The 23,197-nt window shown below is 45.5% G+C and overlaps 1 protein-coding gene across 1 annotated transcript in view; it reads left to right on the top strand.

The window, feature by feature from the left end:
• The window catches only part of SLC5A2 (solute carrier family 5 member 2), a 116,815-nt gene that overhangs the window by 84,136 nt on the left and 9,482 nt on the right, over positions 1-23,197 (top strand). The window contains exons 7-10 of the mRNA XM_063430939.1: positions 1,152-1,232; positions 1,744-1,952; positions 7,165-7,300; positions 11,592-11,699. Of these exons, the coding sequence (XP_063287009.1) occupies positions 1,152-1,232; positions 1,744-1,952; positions 7,165-7,300; positions 11,592-11,699 (534 nt within the window). The remainder of the gene's footprint in view (positions 1-1,151; positions 1,233-1,743; positions 1,953-7,164; positions 7,301-11,591; positions 11,700-23,197) is intronic.

Raw genomic sequence — 23,197 nt, 5'->3', positions numbered from 1 at the left:
GTGAGTCTCCTGGACTATACCAACATGTAACTATTCCTTTCTAGGCTGCCCGTGAGTCTCCTGGACTATACCAACATGTAACTATTCCTTTCTAGGCCACCAGTGAGTCTCCTGGACTATACCAACACGTAACTATTCCTTTCTAGGCCGCCAGTGAGTCTCCTGGACTATACCAACACGTAACTATTCTTTTCTAGGCCGCCAGTGAGTCTCCTGGACTATACCAACACGTAACTATTCCTTTCTAGGCTGCCAGTGAGTCTCCTGGACTATACCAACACGTAACTATTCCTTTCTAGGCCACCAGTGAGTCTCCTGGACTATACCAACACGTAACTATTCCTTTCTAGGCCACCAGTGAGTCTCCTGGACTATACCAATATGTAACTATTCCTTTCTCAAGTAAAAAAAATAAATAAATGATTCTCTTTTGTGGGGAATTCAATCCTCTGATGTCCAAAGAGGCGAATTTGATCATGCTGACCAAGATTTAACGGTTTATTTATCTTTGTCTTTCTGCTAAGTGTCAAAATTTGACTTCCTGACAAAGGGATAATTTAAAAAAAATTCAGACACTGCTAGAAGATATTATAAACTACGTTCACATGTGATAGTGAATTTATCATTTGTATTAGGAGGTCTGGAAATTCTAGCTGTTTTTAAGCAAATGAAGGAAGGATGTTTACCGTAGATTGTCAATAAAGCCCAGCTAGAAAGATTGATGGTTCTGTAAGCTTTTCCTTGCTTAAAGAGTGTAGTAGCTATGGTGCTATGAGTCCCCTGGCACTTTCCATTGTAAAGAGTAATTTTACAATGTTTTGGCTTCTAACCCGGGGTTCACCAGAACCATGACTAAGCTGTCCACAAATGTGTGATCAGCACCAGGGTTGTGTCTAACCTCCCTGTAGCCTGCCCTGCCTCCGTTCAGTTTTTTTCTATGGCTCCCTCCCCATCTTGGGAGTTTTGCCTGGTGCTGGATTGTAGGTAAGTAATGCTTTGCCCTCTCCAAGTGATTCTGTCTTTTTTTGGGGGTACCGGTTCTAGGCCAGTCAGCCTCTGTCCTAGTTTACGTACCTCCTGTGTTGGTCTGCATGCCTAAAATGTGTAGTGGGTGAAAACGTCTGAAAAGCATTATCCGTCTGTCTGTCTAGGTGGACTTGCTGCTCTCATGTACACAGATACTGTGCAGACATTTGTAATCATCGGAGGATCATGTGTGCTCGCAGGGTATGGTAAGTCCTGAGAGATGGCTAAACTGGATTTACATCTGTCATAACCAGTAAATATCACCCCATATCACAGTCCTTCATTAACTCTCAGTCTTATGGGGTGATATGATGGAGAAGGCAGATTGAGGGGTTCAGACTCTGTTATGGGGAGATATGGAGAAGGCAGATTATGGGGTGATATGACAGAGAAGGCAGATTGAGGGGTTCAGTTTGTGTTATGGGGTGATATGATGGAGAAGGCAGTTTGAGGGGTTCACACTGCGTTATGGGGGAATATGACGAAGAAGGCAGATTGAGGGGTTCAGATTGTGTTATGGGGTGATATGATGGAGAAGGCAGATTGAGGGGTTCAGATTGTGTTATGGGGGGAATATGATGGAGAAGGCAGATTTAAATGTGGGTTTGATGCATGGGAGAACACCTTTGGGGAGATTTAGCAAGGCAAAGAAAAATGCTATTCTAGGATAGATGCTAAATTAGGAGCAATCACTATCAAACCCCTCTTGTCTTGCAGCATTCCAGGCTGTCGGTGGCTATGATGCTCTCATGGTTCAGTACATGTCTGCAGTGCCTTCTGTTCTGGGTAATGTGTCTGTAGCATGTGCTTCTCCACGCCCTGATGCTCTTCACCTGTTACGAGATGCTCGTACTGGAGACCTCCCATGGCCTGCCCTGATTGTTGGATTGACTATTGTATCCACGTGGTACTGGTGCAGTGATCAGGTGATTTTTGCAGTGATATCCTCTCTCCGTCTCAATGTCTTGCTGATATACATTACTGTATAGATTTCATGCACCTTATATTCTCTACATATCACCGGGACTCAAAATGTCTGTAGGCCAACTAGCCATTAGTATGTGCAAATTCAGCCCTTGTGAGCGTACCATGGCTACCACACACCTACAATGCTGCTCAATGTTCTTTGAAAGCAGCAGTTTATTAATAGCGTAGCTACAAAGAGTGACATGTTATTATAGAATTGGGGACTAACCTCTTATGCTCTGTAGAGATTGTAGAAATCTGCCCACAGGCCACCAGCCCTCATCGCAGGCACACTGCATTGAGTACATAGAAAGTTTAAACATGCAGCATGCATACTTTAAGGCAGAGAGATTTATGAAAGAGAGATCATAAGTAAGTTCCTCCCTCTACCCTATACGTGAATACGTGCAGGAACATATAAAAGGTATTTAGCATCACAGACTGAAAGGGAAGGTTTGTGTTAACAAAATGCATTTCAATTGCATACTATTAATGCATTAAATAAAAATGTGCATTTGTTAAAATTCCTTTTCTATTAAATCAAATTTATCAGTAATTACCTGCAGAACTGACTGACTTCGGCACCTAATGACCATCTGCTCCCACGTTTGCCCAGCAATAGACATGTGCAATTTGTTTCAGTCCAAATTTAAATTTGGCTGAATTTCGGCAATTCGGACATTCAGATGCTTCTGATTGTCCAAATTGCCGAATTTCGGAAGTGCCAAAGTGCCTTGTGTGGCGAAAGTAACCTCGCCACTTGTACTTTCAGGGGCCTGCTTGCCAGCCTCCTGCCCACAGACTATGGGCCCTGCAGGGAAACCTGTAAAAGACTACCGAACCTTGACCGACTGTTAGCACTGATTTCCCTGGAACTGTTTTGGGCATAGGACCATGTGCATGGTCGGTCAAAACTATGACTTCCAGTAAAATTCCTGAACCCCTGAACCGATCTGGTTGATTTTTGGATATGTTGTTCACCCAGATCGGGGCTATCAGGGGATGTTTTATGTGTTTTTTTTTTTTTTTTTTTTTTTTTTTTTTTTTCAGATTTTTAAATTCTTTATTTTTTCGTGCAGTAGGGTGTACATACAGGCCTGAAGTGCCACGATAGCAGGACAAGCTTATCAACAGATACATTATCGTGACAGGATTGAATTGCACATTTTAGTTTTTTGTTGAAAGAACGAACATAACATTAAAGTAGAAACATAGCTGTGTAGCCGGAGGCTAGTATTTTACGGGTGCTTAGTAACAGAAGTGGCGTAATTAACTTTAGCGGTCAAAAGGTTTTAACATAATTTTGCAGGATTTTGCATATTGCCCTTGCTTAGGCCCTAGCGTACTCTGAGTGGTGTGGTCTGTCAGGGCTATGGAATAGTTTGGTCTTGTGTCTCCTATGCTGGCTGGATTGCGGCCCCTGCATGGACTTCTTTATGCTCCCAAAGTCCTTTGGGAGGTCACTGTCGGGGGATAACATAGTGTGTAAGCTGGGGACTGCGCAAATTCCGGAGCGTCGTCAGGTTGGTGCGGCATCAGGGTCTGGGTGATTAGCTGAGACTTAAAAAATATAACACCTCTGGGTGCAGCATAAGTGGGTTAGGGATTGTCCTAGGGTGCATAGGTGGGGGGGGAGGGGGGATTGATTATGGGTTCTCCGTGGGCGGGCCACAGTGGCCCCCGTCGGTGGCTTTGAGGTCATGTTGGCTATATGGTCACAGTAAACAGAAACATACATGCATGAACAATATTTAACTAATACAGTAGGTAAATAAACAAAATTAAACGATCTGCTCAGGTTGCTTCAGTGGCACGTCTGTCTGCCGGGATAAAGGGGGTGATTCTTTCTGGGTCCCAGACATGCGATGGCTTATTGGCCCCTCTGGTGTTAAGCCCCTTAAGTGAGTCCTTCGGGAGGCCCAGTGTTGCCAGTATGGCAGCGGCTTCATCAATATCTCGGATTTCGTGAGTGATGTTTCCCTGTGTGATTTGTAGTTTCCGAGGGGTGCGCCATCTATATGGAATGTCGCCATTTCTGAGTGCTGTGGTGAAGGGTCGCAGGGAGTGCCTCCATTTGAGTGTGTCACCTGAGAGGTCGTTGTAGAATGTCAGCGACATGTTTTCGAACCTATAAGCTGATAGTCCTTTTAGTGCCGTCATTATTGCTGCCTTATCTCTGTTACAGGTGAGTCGTACCACTATGTCTCCAGTGGTGGTTGCAGGTGCTTGGTGTGGCTTCGGAATTCTAAAAGTCCCGTCTATGTGGATGTTCTTGGCCTGCTTGGGGGTCATTAGGGCGCAGAGCAGTCTCCGCATCATGTGCGGTAGTTCCCCTGCCGGGATTTCGTCCGGGACCCCTCGTACCTTGACATTGTTTCGGCGCCGTGCATCTTCCATGAGGGCAAACCTCTGTTCAAAGGTTGTCTGCTGCTTACGAAGGCGCTGTATTTCCTCCCCCAGTGAGGTGATCTGTGTGGTTTGTTGCATGGCCGTTGTTTCCACGGTCTCAATGCGTCCCACTAGGCCCAGGAGTTCAGAACGCAGGGAGGCCATGTCAGCCTGCAGTGTTTTCTGGAGGCCTGCTAGCAGTTCTTTTAGGGTGGCCGTCGTCACAGGCTGGGTGTCAGCACTCTGTGTTAGAGCCTGGGCATGGTGGGGATGTGGCATGGGAGGTGACTCCCTGTCCAGAAGCGATTCCCCTGAGGAATCCGAGAAGTCTGCATAGTCGGCGGCCATCTTGGGTCCGCTCGCGCCATGCGCTCGTCGCAGGAGTTCCCCGATGTGCATGCCCGGTTTGGGCTGATCCGGCTTAAGCTTCTTACTTTTGCGCCCCATAGGTAAGCCTGCCACTGTTTTCGGGTCGCTGTGGGTGTTTTTTCGGTGGTGATTGCTGGTTTCTGCACGGAGCCCATGTAATGTGCGTCCGTTGTGCTTGGCTGCTTGGCTCCGCCCCCCGTTTTATGTGTTTTTAAGGTACTTTTTGGGGTTTCATAAAATTGTATGTTTTTCTGTGCTTGGAGATAATTGGGTTAGATTAGTTCAGTTCCTGATTCAGTTATCTCCCAAGCACAGAGGAGGGATCTATTATTTGTGTATTGGAGTGTCTCATTGTATGACTGTTTTTATTGGTTTATTCACTTTGTGTCCCTGTGCCCAACAAGGTTCACCTCGGTGTCATCCTTGTTGGGAAACTTAGAACAAGAACATTTTAATATAAAAGCGCTAAAGGGAGGGTAAGGGGAGAAAAAATGGGAAAAAACTTTTATCCACCACCTTAAAATAATATACACCCAAATTCAGGGGTACCAAGATTATATATACTAGGCTGCTACACACCTGTGTTTTACCCAAAATGTGGGCTTTTATGTGTTTTTAACCCCTTAAGGACACATGACGTGTGTGACACGTCATGATTCCCTTTTATTCCAGAAGTTTGGTCCTTAAGGGGTTAAGGTACTTTTTGGGGTTTCATAATTGGGTTAGATTAGTACAGTTCCTGATTCAATTATCTCCCAAGCACAGATGAGATATTCTATTGTTTGTGTATGGGAGTGTCTCACTGTATGACTCTGTGCCTCCATAAAAAAATCTGTTCCTGCTTAACCACAACATAGAGTCTCATCTCATGTGTGGGGGAAATGGCTGTATCTATCCTGGGGATTGCTATATCACTATACTCCCCAGGAATTATAATCACTAGCTCTTATAAGAGCTGTTCCTGCTACGCTCTCTGGGAGTAGGAGAGGTCTGCCCACTGGAAGCTGGATCCTGGTTTTGGGTTCAGGGAGGATGAAGGACGACGAGACCCTGGCACAGCTGCATTGCTGGAAATGGGGTCTGCAGTGCTTATGGTGTCTGGTGGAGTGCCGGAATTCCTCGGTGAGCACTAGGAGCATCGATTGGCAGAGGCACTTGGTTGGAGTGCCAGGCGGTCCGTCACACTTCGCATTTCTGAATAGTGGAAAAACAGGAGAGGGAGGGAAAATTAAGGGAATGGTTATAGGAATCTAACCCTAGCCCTAACCCTTACCCTAACCCTAACCAAACCCCTAACCCCAAACCTAACCTTACCCTTACCCCTAACCCTAATAGGGGTAGGGTTGGGGTTAGGTTGGGTTAGGAGTAGTGTTAGGGGTTGGGTTAGGCTTAGGGAATTGCCGAATTTCAGAAGTGCCGAACCAAACCAAATTTTTTGCCCATGCACATCCCTACTCAGCACTAATTTCCTTGTTATTGCTGGACATCATCCAGTTAAATGCTTCTCATAGTGAAGCACTGAGGACAAGCTGCGCGTGTGTGATAAGCACCAGAGAGCAATTGGTAGTCTCTATGAGAAGCATTGGCATAACAATCAGAATAGCTACTTGCTGGTAATGACCCATTGGCAGTGGTCCCCATACGCTGTATGTCTTTATGACCAAATACGGTGGCTGCATAAACAACCCCATTCAAACTCTCGCACCTTACTCTCATCACACGGTATATTACTCTGTCCCAACCTGACAAGCTAAATAAAATTTAACCAAAAAGGTGGTTTGTTGCTAGTTTTTATACTAGGATCTTAATGTTATTATTGCTCAGCTTCATGGCACTAATATTATTGACCTTGAAATGATGAGAGGTCCTGGCCGATATCAAACCTGTGATTATGAGATACAGTAGCTGGGCATATTGCTCTGGCATCAAACCATGTGGAGATCCTTTACAAACAAACAGGGTATCCAGGTAAACTACCCCAGTGGCTTGCACTGCCCTCTCCAATCATGCCTGCAGTTCATCTTTGTTCATTTAGACAATGTAAAATCTTTATTTTGTCTGAGGCCGACTGCTGACAGAGCTAAGGGAATCCACCTCTTTAGACCAGCTTATCCATTATCTTGCTGAAACTGATACATGTGTATGATAACACAAATTGAGCTTGTTTGCAAGTCATGTGTGTTCTCAGTCTATAGGTGACCACTCGGAAAGCGTTGTTCTATACGTGATCATAGAGTGTTCCCAACACAAAGTTCATTATGTAAAATACTCTTTAGGTGACCATGGTGATTATATTCCCCTTTGCAGATCATTTGGCTGATTCCATTCTCAGTCTTAACACTATGTGGTTGCCTTATAGAGATTTTTTGGATTGTGCAGATTATTTTTCTGTTCTATATATGTTCTTGTTTACAGGTTATTGTACAGCGTTGCCTGGCTGCCCGATCACTTACGCATGTTAAGCTGGGTTGTGTTCTATGTGGATATCTGAAGATTCTTCCTATGTTTCTAATGGTAATGCCAGGAATGATAAGCAGGGTGTTATACACAGGTAATTGTCTCACACATTGTCAAAGGGATTTGAAAATGGGTTTTCAGTGTTAGAAATTATCCTATTACATGCAAGGTTGCCCATCGTATTGGTTGAGGTTATTATGAATTAGTGTGTTAATAGATGAGATTGCCGTGGTATTGATTGGGTTATTATGAATCAGTGTGTTAATAGATGAGATTGGCCGTGGTATTGATTGGGTTATTATGAATTAGTGTGTTAATAGATGAGATTGGACGTGGTATTGATTGGGTTATTATGAATTAGTGTGTTAATAGATGAGATTGCCGTGGTATTGATTGGGTTATTATGAATTAGTGTGTTAATAGATGAGATTGCCGTGGTATTGATTGGGTTATTATGAATTAGTGTGTTAATAGATGAGATTGCCCATGGTATTGATTGGGTTATTATAAATTAGTGTGTTAATAGATGAGATTGCCCGTGGTATTGATTGGGTTATTATGAATTAGTGTGTTAATAGATGAGATTGCCCGTGGTATTGATTGGGTTATTATGAATTAGTGTGTTAATAGATGAGATTGGCCGTGGTATTGATTGGGTTATTATGAATTAGTGTGTTAATAGATGAGATTGGCCGTGGTATTGATTGGGTTATTATGAATTAGTGTGTTAATAGATGAGATTGCCCGTGGTATTGATTGGGTTATTATGAATTAGTGTGTTAATAGATGAGATTGCCGTGGTATTGATTGGGTTATTATGAATTAGTGTGTTAATAGATGAGATTGCCCGTGGTATTGATTGGGTTATTATGAATTAGTGTGTTAATAGATGAGATTGCCGTGGTATTGATTGGGTTATTATGAATTAGTGTGTTAATAGATGAGATTGGCCGTGGTATTGATTGGGTTATTATGAATTAGTGTGTTAATAGATGAGATTGCCGTGGTATTGATTGGGTTATTATGAATTAGTGTGTTAATAGATGAGATTGGCCGTGGTATTGATTGGGTTATTATGAATTAGTGTGTTAATAGATAAGATTGCCCGTGGTATTGATTGGGTTATTATGAATTAGTGTGTTAATAGATGAGATTGGACGTGGTATTGATTGGGTTATTATGAATTAGTGTGTTAATAGATGAGATTGCCGTGGTATTGATTGGGTTATTATGAATTAGTGTGTTAATAGATGAGATTGGCCGTGGTATTGATTGGGTTATTATGAATTAGTGTGTTAATAGATGAGATTGGCCGTGGTATTGATTGGGTTATTATAAATTAGTGTGTTAATAGATGAGATTGCCCGTGGTATTGATTGGGTTATTATGAATTAGTGTGTTAATAGATGAGATTGGCCGTGGTATTGATTGGGTTATTATGAATTAGTGTGTTAATAGATGAGATTGCCGTGGTATTGATTGGGTTATTATGAATTAGTGTGTTAATAGATGAGATTGGCCGTGGTATTGATTGGGTTATTATGAATTAGTGTGTTAATAGATGAGATTGCCCGTGGTATTGATTGGGTTATTATGAATTAGTGTGTTAATAGATGAGATTGCCGTGGTATTGATTGGGTTATTATAAATTAGTGTGTTAATAGATGAGATTGGCCGTGGTATTGATTGGGTTATTATGAATTAGTGTGTTAATAGATGAGATTGCCCGTGGTATTGATTGGGTTATTATGAATTAGTGTGTTAATAGATGAGATTGCCGTGGTATTGATTGGGTTATTATAAATTAGTGTGTTAATAGATGAGATTGGCCGTGGTATTGATTGGGTTATTATGAATTAGTGTGTTAATAGATGAGATTGCCGTGGTATTGATTGGGTTATTATAAATTAGTGTGTTAATAGATGAGATTGCCGTGGTATTGATTGGGTTATTATGAATTAGTGTGTTAATAGATGAGATTGCCCGTGGTATTGATTGGGTTATTATAAATTAGTGTGTTAATAGATGAGATTGGCCATGGTATTGATTGGGTTATTATGAATTAGTGTGTTAATAGATGAGATTGCCCGTGGTATTGATTGGGTTATTATGAATTAGTGTGTTAATAGATGAGATTGCCCGTGGTATTGATTGGGTTATTATAAATGAGTGTGTTAATAGATGAGATTGCCCGTGGTATTGATTGGGTTATTATGAATTAGTGTGTTAATAGATGAGATTGGCCGTGGTATTGATTGGGTTATTATGAATTAGTGTGTTAATAGATGAGATTGCCCATGGTATTGATTGGGTTACTATGTGTGTACAGTGTGGAGGGTTTTGGTTGCTATATATGTTTATATTACTGTGTGGATGGTTTCGTTGCTATAAATGTTTACATTACTGTGTGGATGGTTTTGGTTGCTATATATGTTTACAGTACAGTGTGGATGGTTTTGGTTGCTATATATGTTTACAGTACAGTGTGGATGGTTTTGGTTGCTATAAATGTTTACAGTACAGTGTGGATGGTTTTAGTTGCTATAAATGTTTACAGTACAGTGTGGATGGTTTTGGTTGCTATATATGTTTACAGTACAGTGTGGATGGTTTTGGTTGCTATATATGTTTACAGTACAGTGTGGATGGTTTTGGTTGCTATATATGTTTACAGTACAGTGTGGATGGTTTTGGTTGCTATAAATGTTTACAGTACAGTGTGGATGGTTTTGGTTGCTATATATGTTTACAGTACAGTGTGGATGGTTTTGGTTGCTATATATATTTACAGTACAGTGTGGATGGTTTTGGTTGCTATATATGTTTACAGTACAGTGTGGATGGTTTTGGTTGCTATATATGTTTACAGTACAGTGTGGATGGTTTTGGTTGCTATAAATGTTTACAGTATAGTGTGGATGGTTTTGGTTGCTATATATGTTTACAGTACAGTGTGGATGGTTTCGTTGCTATAAATGTTTATATTACTGTGTGGATGGTTTTGGTTGCTATATATATTTACAGTATAGTGTGGATGGTTTTGGTTGCTATATATGTTTACAGTACAGTGTGGATGGTTTCGTTGCTATAAATGTTTATATTACTGTGTGGATGGTTTTGGTTGCTATATATGTTTACAGTATAGTGTGGATGGTTTTGGTTGCTATATATGTTTACAGTACAGTGTGGATGGTTTCGTTGCTATAAATGTTTATATTACTGTGTGGATGGTTTTGGTTGCTATATATATTTACAGTATAGTGTGGATGGTTTTGGTTGCTATATATGTTTACAGTACAGTGTGGATGGTTTCGTTGCTATAAATGTTTATATTACTGTGTGGATGGTTTTGGTTGCTATATATATTTACAGTATAGTGTGGATGGTTTTGGTTGCTATATATGTTTACAGTACAGTGTGGATGGTTTCGGTTGCTATATATGTTTACAGTACAGTGTGGATGGTTTCGGTTGCTATACATGTTTACATTACAGTGTGGATGGTTTTGGTTGCTATATATATTTACAGTACAGTGTGGATGGTTTTGGTTGCTATATATGTTTACATTACAGTGTGGATGGTTTTGGTTGCTATAAATGTTTACATTACAGTGTGGATGGTTTTGGTTGCTATAAAAGTTTACATTACAGTGTGGATGGTTTTGGTTGCTATAAATGTTTACAGTACAGTGTGGATGGTTTTAGTTGCTATAAATGTTTACAGTACAGTGTGGATGGTTGCTATATATGTTTACAGTACAGTGTGGATGGTTTTGGTTGCTATCAATGTTTACAGTACAGTGTGGATGGTTTTAGTTGCTATAAATGTTTACATTACAGTGTGGATGGATTTGGTTGCTATATATGTTTACATTACAGTGTGGATGGTTTTAGTTGCTATATATGTTTACAGTACAGTGTGGATGGTTTTAGTTGCTATAAATGTTTACAGTACAGTGTGGATGGTTTTGGTTGCTACATATGTTTACATTACAGTGTGGATGGTTTTGGTTGCTATAAATGTTTACAGTACAGTGTGGATGGTTTTAGTTGCTATAAATGTTGACATTACAGTGTGGATGGATTTGGTTGCTATATATGTTTACAGTACAGTGTGGATGGTTTAGCTTTCTATAAATGTTTACATTACAATGGAGACGGTTTTGGTTGCTATAAATGTTTACATTACAATGTGGATGGTTTTGGTTGCTATATATGTTTACAGTACAGTGTGGATGGTTTTGGTTGCTATATACGTTTACAGTACAGTGAGGACAGTTTTGGTTGCTATATATGTTTACAGTACAATGGGGACGGTTTTGGTTGCTATAAATGTTTACATTATAGTGGGGATGTTTTAGGTTGCTATAAATGTTTTTATTACAGATGAGGTAGCCTGTGTGGAGCCTTCAGCTTGTCAGGCTGCATGCGGTGCAGATATAGGATGCTCAAACATTGCATATCCAAAGCTGGTGGTACAACTGATGCCAAAGGGTTAGTATTTGACTATTTTGTCTCTGTGTGTCTCTCTCTGCCGTTTCTCTGTGTGTCTGTGTGGTACATAAGCACATGGAGATTGTAGTTCATCATAACAGCATAGGAAGCAAGGATGATTTTAGAGGGTCAGCTTAGACACAATAAATGTTAATCACAGTGTGACAGATCACCCGCTCATTGACCTGCTTGACTTCATTCGCACCTTCACAAAAGCGCAGTTACCCTAACATTCGAAGTGGTCGGCTGGGTGGCCGCCGCTCGTATGGACGCATACGAGGCGGCAGCCATCTTGTTCTCGCGAATGCCAACAGAGGTGTTTGGTCATCAAGTGTATGGAACTATTATTGGTATTCGATGGCGCGAACACTGCTGGGACTTCCACCTCCACAGGTGTTCGGTTCCATTTGTCTGAGAAGAGCGGCGTTCAGTGGGATCAAATTCCCGAATGAGGGGCACACGACCAGTGTACGCACGTACAGTTATCTTCGTTATTTTATTATCTTTTGTACTCCCGAAAGAGACCTACCGTTCTGCCTGAATTCATGGAACTCTTTTGGGCAGGCGCTAAACTATACCCCGGTGGCGTTTCGGCTGCGTTTGTGAGATCTGAGCGCTTTTTGGATATGTTGGGCACTCAGATTCAGGCTATCTGGGGATATAGGACTTGAGGGGGTACCTAATTGTTAAGCGTATATTTTGTGGTGTTTTTCTAAGTATGTCCTAGACCTGAGAGTTAATGTAAAGTGTATACTTTGTCACGGTCCCCTCTTAGGTCCAGTGGGGAATGCCCCTGGAATATGTCATGGAAACCCCTTGCATGTGGAGTTGCATATAAGGCTGCATGTGGCTCCCATTAAATCAGTTCAACTTCACCCTCAACACAGAGCCTCGTCTCGTGATTGTAGAGAACAGTGAGCACTTCCTGTTAGTCCAACCGGGTACAGGAAACTGTAGCTCCTGTATCGCGGTTCGGGCCACCCAGCCACACTTCAGAGAGGTAGAAGGCACAACAGGGAACTGAGTGGAGACGACACTTAGGGAAACTGGGGGGTGGGATAGGAGAGACCACTAAGGGACAGATGGGTGGGAGGTGGGGGAGAGACCACTAAGGGAAAGATGGGGGAGGGGAGGAGAGACCACTAAGGGAAAGATGGGGGGTAGGGAGGAGAGACCACAAAGGGACAGATGGGGGAGGGGGAGAGACCACTAAGGGAAAGATGGGGTGGGCCACTAAGGGAAACTGGGGGGCGGGATAGGAGAGACCACTAAGGGACAGATGGGTAGGAGGTGGGGGAGAGACCACTAATGGAAAGATGGGGGAGGGGAGGAGAGACCACTAAGGGAAAGATGGGGGAGAGGAGAGACCACTAAGGGGAAGATGAGGGGGAGGGAGGAGAGACCACTAAGGGAAAGATGAGGGGGAGGGAGGAGAGACCACTAAGGGAAAGATGGGGGGAAGGAGAGACCACTAATGCAAAGATGGGGGGGAGAGACCACTAAGGCAAAGATGGGGGGGGAGAGACCACTAAGGGACAGATGGGGGGGGGGGGCGAGGAGAGACCACTAATGGAAAGATGGGTGGGCCACTAAGGGACAGATGAGGGGGTACCTTCCGTAATAAATGTCCAAACCGCCGTTTAGTAGATATCCCCCAGTCACAATACTGTAGTCGGTAGCGTATGTAACATTACCATGCGAACCGCTAGTTAGGGAATCCTCCAAACTCTCGAACGGTACCTGTAGCGGAATACAGTAAGCCTGTCCTGTAATATGCCTATGTGACTGTGTTCAGTATATCATGCCTATGTTAATTTTCCTATTGTTATAATTCTATGTATTAATCGTATGTTATTCGGTAGTTTCCATCCGTACACTATGTATATGGAAACTACCGAACTGAGGGACCACCCCAGAGAAAAGTGTGTCGGCAATTAAGGTTCACAATTCTCTATAACCGCAGGTTAACAAGCTCGTTATGATTGTATCTGGGTGGCCGCCATTCGGTATGCATACACGTAGCGGCGGCCATCTTACGCATGAAACTCTCAGCGGTGTTTGGTCGTCGAGTGTCTGGAACTCAAATCGGACACTCAAACAACCGAACACCGCTGAGACCTCCAGAGCTCCGTAACTACCGAACGGAGAGTCCTAACGAATCCCCATTCGGTAGAAACAAAGTACCGAACGAGGGAACCAATATCCAGGTGAATTGAAATGCGGATGGCGAATATAACTGTATGTTTTACTGCCAAACGGAGACCGACCGCAGGGCCCAAACACATGGAACCCTTTTCGGATACCACCTCGTGTGCGGTCGGTCAAACTTCACCCTCCACCTAACTACCGAACCCCTGGTCCGATCTGGGTGAATTTTGGATATAATAGTCACCCAGATCAGGGCTACCGAGCGGTACCCTAATATTCAGGTTATGTGTTGGTTTAGGGGTACATCCATGTTTGGGGTAAAATACTGTATAAGTTAAGGGGATTATGAGTCACTCTGAGGGGATGAGATGTGTGGGAGGTAACAAGTACTGTATTGGTTACTGTCCTAATTGATGTGAATCCCTCCCTTGCATGGGAGCATGCTTTATAAGGAACCCTGGAATAAAAGATTGTCAGTTCTGCTCCTGAAACTGTGTGTCGTCCAGTTATTGGGATTGCTGTTGGGATATTGCTGTACCTTTTTACCTGCTGGAAACTCTGCTTGTGGATTTACTATTGACTTGTTCCTGAGCCTCACTGGGTCTTAAGTGGAGAATAGCTGTGGGAAATCAGCTCTCCGCTACAGTACCGGTACGGCTTTCTACCTTCTGAGCTCCAGTCGTACGAATCGCCACTTACAGCCGAACGGCAATAGGACCTAAGTGGCATATAATCCCCATAAGCAGTCTCTAGTCGCTGGTAATAAAATCCCCCCCAATAACGAGACCAAGCTCCATTATGAGGGTAAAACATGAACTGGCTTTACTGTGGGCTACCTGCCCGTATTTATGTAGGTCTCCCACTTGGTGGACACTCCCCTAAGGGACCAAATGGAAGACTGAAATAATAGAAGGACATGGGGACATTTCAGACATACATCCCCCCAGTATTCCCAGCATGCATCACAGTTTCCTTCCCTCTGCTCAGGAGATAATTGGGATGTAATTCAATTATCTCCTCGAGCAGAGGCACATCGCCATTTTAACTTCAGATTATAAAAGACATTAAAATCCATAACTTTACAACTGCCGAACATTTTGTATTCGCATAACCCATCCCCAGATAGCCTGGATCTGAGCGTATATTATTGACGAATAGCGCTCAGATCCCATACGTATAGTTCAATCGCCATGGAGTCAAAGTCTGTTATAGTCTTTCGGTATGCGATTGACTCCATGGGACGGCTATCTGAGTTCAAGTCTATTCGTGTTGCCAACATTCCTGAACGGCCGGCGTTCGTATATCCCGGGCGATGGAGAAGGGAAAGTTGATGGCCACAGCGGTGTTCGGTTGAGTAAGTGTCCGTTTTGGGTTCCATGGAATAACCGTCAAACACCGCTGGGCTTTCGCACAGTCAAAATGGCCGCCGCCTCGTGGTCGACATACGAACGACGACCACCCTGTCTTCGGTCTTAATTGAGAAGTGGCTGCGGTTAACCTCAACGTTCTAATTGGGATCAATAGGTTAACGAGCAGCACACTTCTCTCCTGGGTGGCCGTCCGTTCGGTAGTTGCGATCGGCAAACAAATGTATTCCCCTAATCCGGGCATACGAACGGGGAATACAGGCAAATGGCAAAACAGATGAACACAGTATGTTTAGTCCAGACGGATGGGTCTGTCACAGGGCAAACATACACAAAAATGGGGGCATGTCTGTGTCCCCATGTATCCCAGTGTCCCCATGTCACTAGGACATTAGGGGACATTGGGACACTGGGAGACATGGGGACACTGAGATACTAGGGAACACTGCGAGACCTGGGGACACTGAGACTCTTGGGGACACTGGGAGACATGGGGCACTGAGACACTGTGATACATAGGGGACACTGTAGATTTGGGTACAGGTCAAACTGTTGCGGTGTCCAATAAACCTGCTTAAATCTATCACAGTGAGTGCCTGCAATTTTTTTCTTTTATACTAGGGGACACTGAGACACTTGGGGGCACTGTGAGACATGGGGACACTGGGAGACTAGGGGATTCTGAGAGACTCGTGGATACTGAGACACTACGGACACAGAGACACCAGGGACACTGGGAGACATGGAGCACTGAGACACTCTGCATAGGGGACACTGAAGACTTGATAAAGACCTGGGTACAGTTCGAAACGTTGCGGTATCCAATAAACCTGCTTAAATCTATCACAGTGAGTGCCTGAGATTTTTTTCTTTTATACTAGGGGACACTGAGACACTCGGAGATATGGGGACACTGGGAGACATTGGGACAGTGAGACACTGTGAGACTAGGGGACTTTGGGAGACTAGGAAACACTGAGTCACTAGGGACACTGGCACACTACGGACATTGAGAGACACCAGGGACACTGGGAGACATTGGGATACTGAGATACTTGGTACACTGGCTGGGAGACATGGGGACTCTGGGAGTGCCCCATGTCTCCCTGTGTCTCTGTGTCCCCATGTCTGTCAGTGTACCCATGTCACCCAGTGTCCCCTAATGTTTGTATCCCTAGGTCTCCCAGTGTCCCTTAGAGTCTGTGTCCCCGTGTCTCAAAGTGTTCCGATGTCACTAGGACACTAGGAACACTTAGAGACATTGGAACACTAAGACACTGGGAGAGACTAGGGGACACAGACACTAGGGACACCAGGGACACTGAGAGACATGGGGACACTGAGACACTAGGGGCCACTGTGTCCCTAGTGTCCCTAGTGTCTCAGGGTCCCCACATGTCCCAGGTTCCGTATGTCTCCCAGTGTCCCTTGGTCTCAGCGTCCCCAAGTCTCTCACCGTCCCCATGTCTCGCAGGCTCGGAGCTGCTGTCTGGACTCTCTGTGCAGAGCTGCTCCCCCGCGGATCAGTGTGTAGAGAGGGCGGGGGGGAAGTTCTGTAACTTCTTATCCCTGCCTCTCTCCACACAAACAACAACCCCTACTGGCTGGCGCTGGTATTGCAGAAAAATCTCTGTTTATACAGAGACAGACATTTGTATTGCCGGTATTACTGCAATAGCGGCACCGGCTAGGCAGCCTCAAATACCTGAAAAATACTTCTGAGAAATACCTGGCAACCATAAGAAATACATGAGAAATACCTGGCAAGAGTAGTGTGTAAAAAAATCTTTTTTTTTTTCAATCAATGGGCCTATTCCATGGGCCTGGGCCTGGAGCTGCAGCTCCATCAACCCCTATGTTAATCCGACCCTGCATGCTTCCCTTACACACACACAATGCATACTTCACAAACACACACACATAATGCAGCCATTGCACACATATACAGAAGCACACAATGCATCCCTTACACACACATACTGCTTCTCTTAATGCATCTCTTACACGCACTCAATGCACCCCTTACAGACCGACACACTGCATTACATTACATACACAGACACACACCTAGCATCCCTTACATATACAAACACAGATTCACACAATGCATCCCCCAACCCACATACACACCCAGAAACACACAATGGATTCCTTACACACAAACACACACTGCATCCCTTTGTGTGCAGGTAGTGGTTAGTGGTAGTGATTGCTATTCCCTGTCCTAATGGGTTTTACACCCCACATCCTATAGACTGTAAGCTCATCTGAGCAGGGTCCTCTTCAACCTATCGTTCCTGTAAGTTTTCTTGTAATTGTCCTATCTATAGTTAAGTCCCCCCCCCCCCTCATAATATTGTAAAGCGCTACAGAATCTGTTGGCGCCATATAAATGGCAATAATAATAATAATAATAATAGTGTGACCAATCTTCTTTACCATCCATTCTCCCCCCAATAAAACCGGAGACATATTTGTGGTATAAAACAGGCCACAGCTTTATTTATAATTTAACAAATATATTTTAACAATAGATAACCATTTACTAACAATATCAACATGATATACAATTTAACCACAGACTTGTCCTTACCAACCCATTCCAGCACCAAACACGAGTACTCCTGGGTGCCTGCCCTCCCCCTCGTCCTAACCACCACTTGGCCACACCTTACCACCATGCCATCCTCTAGCCCACCTTTGGCTCAGTGGGCACGTCCGTTTGTCCAACCATTTACCAGAGGTTAGGTGAGGGATCAGCCCCAACCTTCCTTCTTTCCACCTGTACTCTTGCTTCAACCCGGATTGGCAAGGACCTTACCCCTAAATCAGAAGACGCGACCCCCAACCACGCCATATCCTGCTCTAAAACGTCCTGTAACACTAGATGAAATAACTCGAGGCCCACATCGGTAAGATGGACCCAGTCAGAGCCAGAATGGGCCGCTGCCTCCCGTCTAAAAATGCGCACCGAGAGACCCCCAGTATGCAGTACAAACTTTGCAACCCTCTTATTCAATTTAATCCTGCAGCATTCCATCGCCTTTTGATCGCGTGCGCACCTCCAATAATTCTGGGCCACCACCTCAGACCACACTAAACAAACCTTTGGAAACAGAACCATTAAGCGCACCAAGTCTCGCTTGATCATATGCCCCACGCCCCATACTGGCAATGCACCCAAATCGTTACCCCCCAAAGTGTATCACCAAAACGTCCGGGACACCCAACAGACTCGCAAGCTGAACTACTTCCGGAAGCAGTTTTCCCCATTTCATGCTCCGAGTCCCAAACCATGTGACGTCCGCCAACTCTGTAGACAGGCCGAGACGAGTCCCACCAGGTCGAACCCCCGCACAGAGATGGACCCAATAGACATAGGAATGCCCGACTAACCAGACCCGTCGGCTGGACCCTGTGGAGAAAGAACAGGGGAAAACGCAATCAGCCCGGTCAAGCGCACATAAGACCGAAACCTCCTAGACTCCCATCTACCAATCCTCACTTGTTCAGGCCAAGGTACCACAGTTCTGCCGGGCAGGAGGAACCCTCCGCTTCTGGTGCGGCTGCCCAAAACGCCTGCCACTGTGAAAGGTCATCCGCTGTTATGTTCTTAAAACCCGGGATGTGCACAGCTCTACACGTAACATTCAAGGACAAGCAGCGCAAACCCAAACGCCTCAAAAAAAGTCACATCACCGGAGGGGAGGAAGCTGTCAAGTTGTAAAGGGCAAAGACCACCCTCATAGATGAACTGCCACCATAATTGTGAACAGCTCTAGGAATGCCAGGTTCCTAGTCAAACACGCTGAATGCCAGGACTCCGCACACCACTGTGTTACCCAGGATGGCCCCAAACCCCACTGACCCAGTCGCATCAGTGAACAGATGGAGGTCGGAATTCCTGGCTGCTGCCAGTAGGACCTGCCATTATACCCGTTAAAGAAAACACTCCACACCGCCAAATCCTCTCGCAGTGCTCTGGTAAGGCGCACAAAGTGGTGCGGCCTCACAACCCCCGACATTGCCATCACCAAACGCCTGTTTAAGACCCTGCCCATGATCCGACACTCAAAGTTCAATTTACCCAGAAGTGACTTGCCACAACGAAATTTTTCAGAGGCCCCATGCAGCCTCAACCGCCACACGTAGATCTCCCGCCTTCTCCGCAGGTAAACGGCACTCCCCCACAATTGAATCTCTCTCGATCAGTCTTGTCCGGAGCCAGCGGGACCCCAAAAGAACATGCCACATCAGCACATCTGAAAGAGCTGCGTGCACATCGGAGAATGGGCAGGACCGACGCACAGAAAACCGTCAAGGTAATGAATGATGGAATCGCAACCGTACTCCTCCCTCACCACCCACTCCATAAATGAGCTAAAGCACTCAAAGTAGAAGTACGAAAGTGCGCACCCCACCGGGAGTCACAGGTCCACATAGTTGCCCCTCAAAATTACAACCCAAGAGGTGATGATACTCCGGGTGAACAGGAAGGAGACAAAACGCAGACTCTACGTCAGTTATTGCCATCAATGCCCCTGGACCCGCCCCCCGCACCATCTGCACTGCTGCTTTCAACGAAGCATAGGACACAGTACACAGCTCCGCTGCAATATCATCATTTACTGAACCCCCATGAGGATGCGATAAATTATGAATCTAAACTTTCCTGGTTCCTTTTTTGGAACCACACCCAGGGTTGAAACCCTAAGATATGGAAGAGGAGGCACCCGAAAGGGACACGCCATGCGTCCTAGTGCCACTTCTTTAGCCAATTTGTCCCCCACCTATCAAAGGTTCTGACAAGAACAAGGCGTTACCCTGTCCCGATGAGGGATCCAGAACCCCTCACTGAAACCGTCCAGCAGCAACTTTGCCACCCTTCTTATTTCTATAAAGGTTTAGCCAAGGGAGCATCGCGCCTACGTCCACCGGCGTCCTTGCCCTTAGAGCCCAAGGCCTCTCCCTTCTCCCCAGACTTTCCTCGCTTGAAGCAGCGGGATGCGGGATGGGATCCCCCGCATCCTGATCCATGCTTCAATCTACAACACGCGCCATACTTGCACTGGCTATCATTGTATTGCCAGGAACATCCCATCCTGCGCTGACCAACCGACACGGAGGGTGAAGCCCCTGCGCCGGTTTCTCCGAGAAAGGACGAGAGGCCCCCTTGGTGGGAAGCTGGGCGAGTCATTATCGCCAGCCAGAGCCCAATGTCCATCTGGTCCCACCCCTTTTTCTGATTTCTTAGCATCCTTCTCTGCCGGGGGTAGGTCCTCCAAGGGGAGAAGAGGAAAAATTCCACAAACTCCCCCTTCCAAATTCTTTCCCTTACCTTCGGCTTCAAATGCAGGCCCAGTGGGCCAAACCAACACATGTACACCGCCCTATGGGCGGCCTGAACGACCTCACCACCTGAGGCCAACACAGCAACCACAGGCTAGTCGGTGACCACCACCAGAAGCACAGGTGGAACGACCTGTAACGCAGGAGCCAGGCCTGAAACAGACACCCCCCCCGTTGAGGGAGAAGATACAACGACCCCAGGGGTACCTCCCACCCAGCCCGCCCGTATCTGGCTATCCACAGAAGTGGGCAGCGGCCACGCCGCTTAAGTGTTACGCTCCCAGGCGTCCAAGAACCCCCTCATGCTCCTAACTAAGTTACCCCACTCCAGTAACTCACCTGCACCCGCAAGGATACCAGAAATCAGTGAAGTCAAAACTAAGCCTAAGTCAAATACCAGAAAAACGCAAAAACCTAAGGCCGGTCCTCTAACGGTGCTTAGGTGCGGGAATTTTTCAGACGTATTGGGCAATTTAAGCGCAGATGCCCCTTTTTCCCACAATACATGCACAGACCCTCAGCCCTACGGTACTGTCTCTCAGCTTCTGAGAGCTTCATCACTCCAAGTTGCATAAGTTCGGGTTCGTTGCAACTATAGGAGCAGATGGAGTGAAATGAGGAGCCGAGAGGACAGGGGCACATTTAGTCCATGACCTGGTTTTAGCCCTCTCCCTAAGTTAGTTGTCTATATCCATCATATAAATGATATAGTCCTCCAGCAGATCTGGAAGATCCTTGGCTGCTGTCTCATCTAATAGAGAAAGCAGTCACCAAGCCGCTGTTTGTCCAGTCTACCTCTGTTGCTAGTGTGCGGAATTCTATGGCATAGTCCGCAATGGATCTATTGCCCTGTTTTATCCAGATTAGCGCCTTGGCTGCCTTTTTTCCTTTCCCAAGGGGTTTAAAATATCTCTTAAGGGGCGGAGCCTGACCGCCAAGCTGTGCGGACGTGTTTGGCACGAGCTCCTGTCGGACCGGAGAAACACGGGACAAAAGCGGGGGCTATATGGCCCAAGAACCCTCGAGGGTGCACCACCCACGTCGGGGGTGCCCCCCTGAACAGATTGATACCACTCCGGGTCCTGTCAGAGCCAGAAGCACGGTCAACCAAATGCGGCCTACTGGGGAGAAAGCCGGGGAGAGGCGGCCGCTGTCCTCGGCACAAAGCCTCGTAAGCAACTGCATCACGGTATACCCCCCCCCCCCTCTGGACCGGCGGGGGTCATCCCGGTCCCCACTGGACAAATCGACCGCAACGGAAAGCAGATATGCCGACTACACGGCACACAAGGGCACCAGGCCAAAAAGGCGCTCCCAAAATGGCCACCAAGCGGAGTGCTAAGGAACGGAGCACGCTCATGCATCCACCCATGACACACCTGGGGTTCCTTGATCGACTCTGCGCTATCTTCAAAGAAGTGCTGACTAACCGAGGAGTAACCTACCGTCGGGCAGAACTAACGGTAGCCTCCTGGATCCGACCAACGACGTGCCGCCGCTACTACAGGCGAGTACCCCTGACATCAAGGGAGGCCGTCCGGCGGAGCAGGTACCTGAGATCTGCAAGGCGGGAAATGGCGCCATGGTCCTCCAACGCACGCTCCCACTCACTGACCGACTACAGGGGAACCACAAACCGAGCGACACATGTGAGCACTTCACCAGGGCACACCCAAGGCATCCAGTATCACAGGATTGCTCACCCTCCCGACAAAGCTGCAAAACCTGGGGCCGTGTGGCAGGAAAACCCTCAGAGCTCTACCGGAGCTGCCGCCCGACGAAGAGATACCATGCCCAGGGGCATAACAGGAGGGAATCCTTACGGCAGCAACCGGGACTTACCGAGTGTGGGCATAGGATAAAGCACCCATCATACTGCAGTATAAGGGTATTCTTAACCCGGAACGCTACCAACCACCATTATGGTTAAACACCCAGACTCTGATAATGATTACATGTCGCATGTTTACACCGTTCCTACGCCCATAATAACCCTTACTTGCAATGGTATATTTATTGTTAAACTGTTACTCCAGTGGTATATTAAGCCATTTATGTTATCCATGTTGTCACACCGATAGTTTTTTACAATGAGCCTCAATTAAGCGCACACTAATGAGAGCAGCAAACGAAGCGTCTATGCAAACTGCCCTAATATCTTCCTATTGTCCTCTCATTAAATAAGGGTAATTACACTGTTAGGTAACCGTAGTACATTTATAAAATGCAAGGCTAACCAGACTAAAAGCTGTACGTCGGTTTAATCTCCTGTAGCCTGATCTGAAAGCCTGTTTTCAAGGCCTGTTTCAAAAGCCGGGTTCAAAAGCCTGATTTAAAAGCCTGACTTAAAAGCCTGCTTTAAAAGCCTGATTTCAAAGCCTGCGGTAAAAGCCTGATTTATTAACCTGTTTTCTAAGCTTGATATATATGCTTGTCTTCTAAGCCCGATATACGCGCCTGTTTTTCATGCATATTTCGTCTTTACTAAAAAAAGAAAAAAAAGTGCATTGTCTATTTACCCCCTGATGTAACTAATGTCTTGAAACCTGCATATGGAATGCCGTTGGGGTACCATATGTATGCCTGTAACTAATTTATGCACTACAAAAATAAAGAATTAAAAAAAAAAAAAAA

The sequence above is a fragment of the Pelobates fuscus genome, chromosome 8, assembly GCF_036172605.1.
Source record: "Pelobates fuscus isolate aPelFus1 chromosome 8, aPelFus1.pri, whole genome shotgun sequence".
In the NCBI taxonomy this organism is placed as follows: domain Eukaryota; kingdom Metazoa; phylum Chordata; class Amphibia; order Anura; family Pelobatidae; genus Pelobates; species Pelobates fuscus.
Note: the sequence above shows the minus strand (reverse complement) of the source record. Positions and strands in the feature narration are given on the sequence as shown.